This window comes from Sinocyclocheilus anshuiensis, unplaced genomic scaffold, assembly GCF_001515605.1.
Source record: "Sinocyclocheilus anshuiensis isolate Anshui unplaced genomic scaffold, SAMN03320099.WGS_v1.1 scaffold369, whole genome shotgun sequence".
Lineage (NCBI taxonomy): Eukaryota > Metazoa > Chordata > Actinopteri > Cypriniformes > Cyprinidae > Sinocyclocheilus > Sinocyclocheilus anshuiensis.
Window position 1 is genome coordinate 627382 of NW_015540935.1, and position 6192 is coordinate 633573.

Below are 6192 nucleotides of genomic sequence, written 5' to 3' on the forward strand. Positions count from 1 at the left end.
TTTCAAACTAAACAGCAAAGTCCGTCTTTCTCCCGTTCTACAGAAAGCACTGTTACTGTTACTGTAATACCATGAAAATGGGCATTAATTTCTATTTATTTACACACATATACATTTTAGTTAGTCAACAGCACGATTTGGTCTTATTAATCTTTTAGATAATATTATTGAGAACAATAAACACCACGATTGGCCCCATTTTTATGACTAACGTCTAAAATTCGAATGACGGTTTTTGCAAATATAGATACTCTATGATTAAGTGATTGTCTCTCGCCAGGTCTTGATTGCATTAATTCATGCCGCGATACCATACAGACGTGGATTAAGAAAATCAGCCCGTTTCCATTCGAAATGGCGAGAGGCTCTTCTACATTCCCTCTAGACGTAGACATCTGCTGTCTGACCAGCCTCTGTAGGATCTTCACCTCAGATCGAGTCCTGAAAGTCACAGTCTGGAGTCAGATGGATCTCAGTAGCTCTGTGCCACAGGCGCCCAGGACGCTGTAAGCCTGGCGATGGAGCTCTCAAACTGAACGTCTCCAACGCCGACCTCGCTCAGGCCCGGGTCATACATCGAGGAGGGAGAGGACACGGGCAGAGAGGAGGTCAGCCCCGAGTAGGACACCGAGGAACCGCGCAGGAACTGAGACGTCAGGCCGCCCGTGATGGACCCTGATGCTGAGCCTGAGGGGGTGAGGCTCGTCCCCGCGACCGACCACAAGCTTGGGTACTGGCTGGAACGCAGAAACCGCCCGGTTAGCCAGTGAATCCACTATTAAACATGTCTTTGTTTAGATGTATGAAGCACTGACCTGGTGTTGGAGGTAGTGTTGGTGGTGTGGGCCAGGGTGCCCATGCCACTGGAGTTGGGTATCTGCAGGGCCGACCAGCTGTCGTGAGAAGCAAGACTTCCGGAAGAGTTGTCCATGTAGTTATCTACAAGAAAACACAAGAACTAGATCAATGGAAAGCAATGGATCAACATATACAATAAAAACCATTCTGGTCCAAAACTACACTCTTAGAAATCAGGTTCAAAAAGGGGGTTTTCACAGTGATTTTGAACCATTTTGGGTCCTCAATGAACCTTTCAGTGACTGTTCTGAAAAGAATGATTTTTCTCAGTGTGAAGAACACTCTAAAAATCCAAAGAACCTTTTGTGGAATGGAAAGATTCCATGGATGTTTGAGGTTCTTCATGGAACTATCGATGCCGATAAAGAAGCTTTATTTTTAGGGGTGTATAATGGACTGGCACATGTATCAGAGTTCATTTGCTCTTACTGCTGGTCGTGCTGCGGTGGGGGTAATGGCTGGGATACGGAGCAGCTCTGTGGTTCCTCAGGCTGGAGTATCTCTCGCAGTACGAGCCAGAGGAGTGAACGGGGGCCCCGTTGAACTGAGGAGGGCTGCTGCTGGGGCCCATAGGGCCGTTACTGGGCAGGAACCAGCCACCAACTGTTGGAGGAAGACATGCGTGTTAAATGTGCTGTAAAACAATGTTTTAGTTGTTCGTGAAGTTTACTTACGTTGCGAGTATCCAGATTGCTGGTTGTCAGTGCTGTGGTCTGGGACATCCTTGTGATCACTTCTGTTGACGTGACAGCAGATAATGTCCAGTTGCAATAATGTTAATAAGTACATAATAAAATCTAACTGAATGGCTTTTACAGAGAAATTATGTCTAGTGATTGTATTTTTTATTGTACCTTTCTTTGGCGTCCAGGAATGCTTTGGCGAATGGGTTGTGCTTGATCTTCAGAGCTGTGACCTGAAAATTAATAAGAGGAAAATGTTCTTCATGCAACATTTTAAAAGGCTGAGGATGCATCTCAGGCTTTATTCAACAAACACTCACCTCTTCATTCTGATAAGCTGTGACTGCAATGAACTGAGTGTCAGGAAAAGACTGACTGCTGATCATTTTCTGGATCCCACCGACTTTCACTATGTGAATCCTGGGCTCGTATTTGTGCAAAGAGTTCAACATAATCTAAAAAAGAAGAAAAAATAAATAAAACATTTCATAAGCTATCTACGGAATATAAATGTAATATTTAAAATAATTAAATCAAACTACTAACACAAACTGTATACGTTTTTAATGATTTATTTCATGGTTGAGAACTAAAGAGTTTCATTACCTGACCGCCTCCATTGAGTTTATTGGAGAGTTTGACTTTGCTGAAGGAGATGGGCGCTTTCATCCAGTGCGCGCCGAAGTTGGGGGAGTCTGGATGGATGTAGACGCAGCTCGGGCTCTGAGGCTCGGGTTTCCCGCCCGGCACCCATTCACCGTTCACATATTTCCACCGATTATTATCGGCCGCTACAAAGTCCAGCAGGACCGAGTACATTGCGTTGGGGTCCAGACCGGTGACACTGGCTTTGAGCACGGGAAACATTCGCCTAGAAGAGGAGACAAAGATTAGTCAAAGACATTTTAACAGAATTCACATGCATGAACTCGACGGAAATAATTATCGACGCGACAAAACTAGATCGCTAATAAATGATCGCATCCACAGCGACTTAGCGATGACTGACTAAAGTCTATCGGAATTTCACTGACTCTCTTCATGATTTTTTTTTATGTTAGATTAGGAACATTACAAATGCAAAAAAAAAAAAAAAAAAAAAGCTAAAATATTTTCTTTAATTAAAAGGAAGTGTTTTAGTGCATCTGTCGTCAAATCTCAATTTACCTTCCAGTTTTAGTGACTATCATTTCATTAGTGAGCTCTTTAAATTTGCTCCATAACTCCGCGTCTTCTAGGGAAAGTTTAATATCCCGCTCGAACGCGTCGCCTTTCTCGCTGCCCTCCTGAAACTCGCTCTTCACGGCGCTCAGGAGGTGCTCCAGGCGCTGGTCGGGACTTGAGGAAGACATATTTCCGATCAGTTGAGATACGTCCGAAAGCACTAAATCCCGTGGGGTTGCGATGCTTTGACAGCGCGTCTCAATCTGCGCTTTTTTAACGCGCCCGGAGCCTTTTTAAAGGCCCGATACTGAGCTCCTGCTGTTACGGGGCGTGACCCGGAGGCGAGACCAGGCCCATCGCGCCCTAATAGCGCCCGATAATTTGTCGCCACAAAACGGAAAGTATTTTTGACTTACATAGAGGCCCATTACAAAGTGTTGAAGTGTTTGAAAGTCTATAGTCAATGAAAACGTGTAAGATGCAGGCAAATAATTAAGCAAAAAGAGGAAAATTACATTATGAACAAAGTATAAGCACAACTGTAGCCTAATAATTCATTAATTTGCTGTTTTTGAAATTTTCGTAGAAATAGTTCTCATTTATTGGGAATAGGCTAGTTCAAATACATTTCTTATATTTTTTACATATTTGCGTTATTATGATCATGATTTCATATTTTCCACGAGCGTGGGCTTTGGATATGCCTGGCAGGATAGTAGCCTAATCCAGACTTGTTTTCCGATTCGGGAGCCCGTCTTTGAAACAAAAGAAGGGAGAGAGACAGTGTCTGCTCCGCGCTGCCTTTGAACTCAGTTGTATATTTGCGAATAATGCTAATCTTTTGTTTGTCCCAGATACACATGTGAGAAAGCTGGTGTTTACTGGGACGGTCCATTAGGATGCGGCCATTGACGCGTCCTGCGCCAGAGCTCGACTGAAGTGTGGATGGCCTGAAGGCGAGATGTGTGAATTTGCTTAATCCAGCATGACTCGGTCCAGCCAGAGGAGAGATCGGAGATATTTAAATTGTGCTTTTTAACCCGCGCAGCCTAAATATAGGCTACAGCTTGGAACTCAGTGTTTTAAATAATAAACAGACATATTTATTTACAACTTAAATATTCTACTTCTTATCTTATTTTTTTTATTGTAAACATAATTGTAGAAATAGGCCTGTTGTTGCTTTTTAATTTTTAATTTTTATTTTTGATATTTAATTATTATAATTGTTTTCTTCGTGCCGATTTGATTTTAAAGTGTTGAATATCACAGTCAATAAATGTCGTATGGTTTATATTAGGTTACCTGATATTATGTTTATACGACGTGGAATATTATGGAATATTCTATATGGAAAAAATAATTATATGCAATGCCACAAGGGTATTACAGTGAACTGCAATAAAAAAGGCATCTAAAATTCAAATACAAATCTTGCACAAATCTTTATTCACCACATTTTTAGGGAAAACTGTGGTGGTTACTTAAGATCAAGAGTTTTAAACACCACCTTGCTTGTACTATCTGACATTTTACAGTTTTTTGTTTTTATTTGATTCATATTTGATCCAGTATGGTGAACACTGATGTACGTTTTACGAGGGCTCTGTGAATCTTTCTGCTGCACTTGGAGTTGATGATAGAGGATGCTGATATAGTCTGCACTTCTCAGGGGCCGTAAATGTGAAGGGCCCTCACACCTTTCTTCTCAGATTCAGCTGATTTACAGAGCAACAAACAGCCTGTCATCAGACACATCAACTCACACTCCTGAGCTTCTGTCACACACACACACACACACACACACACACACACACACAATACTTAGTTTCCTCTGATACAAGTGAGAAAATGACCAGCTCGCTCAGCCTCTGATATTCACAACCCATGACTAATATGTTTGGTCTTAGAATTACAGACTGAGATATTATGAACTCATTTTGAAGTAAAAGCTAACATTTTGTTAAACATATTGCAGATTTAAACTGGATTTCTTCTTTCAGCTGAAAAGAAACACGCAATATTAAGTGAATGTATCTGATCTGACCCTTAACAACTCCTTTCATTGATGTAAAGCAGTTTATTATTTGATTTGAATAGAGTACACCTGAATAGTTCATTTAGATGTTGTGTTTGTTATTTTTTCTGTGTTTTGCATGTGTGCTGACTGAGTGTGTGTGTGTGTGTGTGTGTGTTCAGTGCTGGAGGGGTTAAGAGATGTTGTCTCTCTCTGGCATAAGGAGCCTCTCACCTCAGTGAGAAATATTACAGAGGCCTGGTGCTCCACAAAAGGACACTTATAAGAGAAGATGCATATTTTCCACACTTCTCCTCTCCGGCCTAAATCAGTAAACAGGGCAGGCGGATGAGTCAGTGCCTGGAAAATAAAAGAGACAAGACACACACACACACACACACAATTATTTGAATGAGAAATCTTTATAAAAATTAGAAAATATTATAAATGCCTTTACTGTCACTTTTTGATTCAGTTTAATAAAGTATTAATTTATTTTTAAATAAATTCCACGCTTTTGATTTATTAGTTTACATTTTATACACTATATACATACAATTTTACATACAGTTAATATAATACAGTAAACACTACTTTTTACTTTTTTTTGTTTTTACTAATTTTGTCACTTTTTTTGTATCTGTCCATCATGTAAATAATTTTTTTTTTTTAATAATTTGATAGCTCCAAAATTGACTGTTAGTTAGTTAGTTGGATGGTTAGTTGATTATTATTTTGATTATGTATGTTACTTAATCATATGTTAGCCTGAATTTTATAATTATTAACCATTTCATTTCTCTCATGATTATTATACAGTAAATTACTTTAAAAAAAAAATTTTTTTTATTTTTTGAGCTATATTCTTGACATGACAGTAATTGCATAAACCATGTTAAATTTAATTCAATGTTATTTTAGTATCATTATCATTTTTATTAAATATAAAAATAATTTAATATGATATTTTTTGCATTTTCATGTTAGTTTTAGTTGTCATGTTTAGTAATTTTGGATTATTTTAGATATGTCTACAGAGTTTTTATTAATTTTAATTTTAATTTTTGTTATTTTAGTGCATCAAGTGAAACTAAATTAAAATGCGAAATGCTCTTAGCTTAAATAAAAAGTTAATTTTATTTTATTCTATTCCAGTTAACATTTATTTTATTTCATGTAGCCTAACGAAAATGGGTTTTTATGATTTTAGTTATAATTTCAGTTTATAAGTATAACTGCAACTGACATGAGCGCATACAAGCATCAATAAAATGAAAATGTCAAAATAAAATAAATCCTGGTTGGTTTATTTACCTTATAAGTGTATTACAGTCAGTTAGAAACTAGTTTGGTTTGGTTTCAGTAGCACAGTAGTGACTGTATTGTAAGTGAGGTCCTCTGGCAGTGCAGGACAGTGTGTGTGTGTGTGTGTGTGTGTGTGTGTGTGTGTGTGTGTGTGTGACTGGAGGG

The 6192-nt window shown here is 38.7% G+C and overlaps 1 protein-coding gene across 1 annotated transcript; it reads right to left on the reverse strand.

Moving 5' to 3' along the window:
• On the reverse strand, positions 1-2913 carry tbxta (T-box transcription factor Ta). Its single transcript, XM_016487588.1, has 8 exons — positions 2709-2913; positions 2148-2412; positions 1862-1996; positions 1713-1774; positions 1533-1594; positions 1288-1461; positions 816-939; positions 1-737 (listed from the first exon to the last, which is right to left on the reverse strand). The coding sequence occupies exons 1-8, from the start codon at positions 2891-2893 to the stop codon at positions 473-475; spliced, it is 1272 nt and encodes a 423-aa protein (XP_016343074.1). The 5' UTR covers positions 2894-2913; the 3' UTR covers positions 1-472.
• Between the last annotated feature and the right edge of the window lie 3279 nt (positions 2914-6192).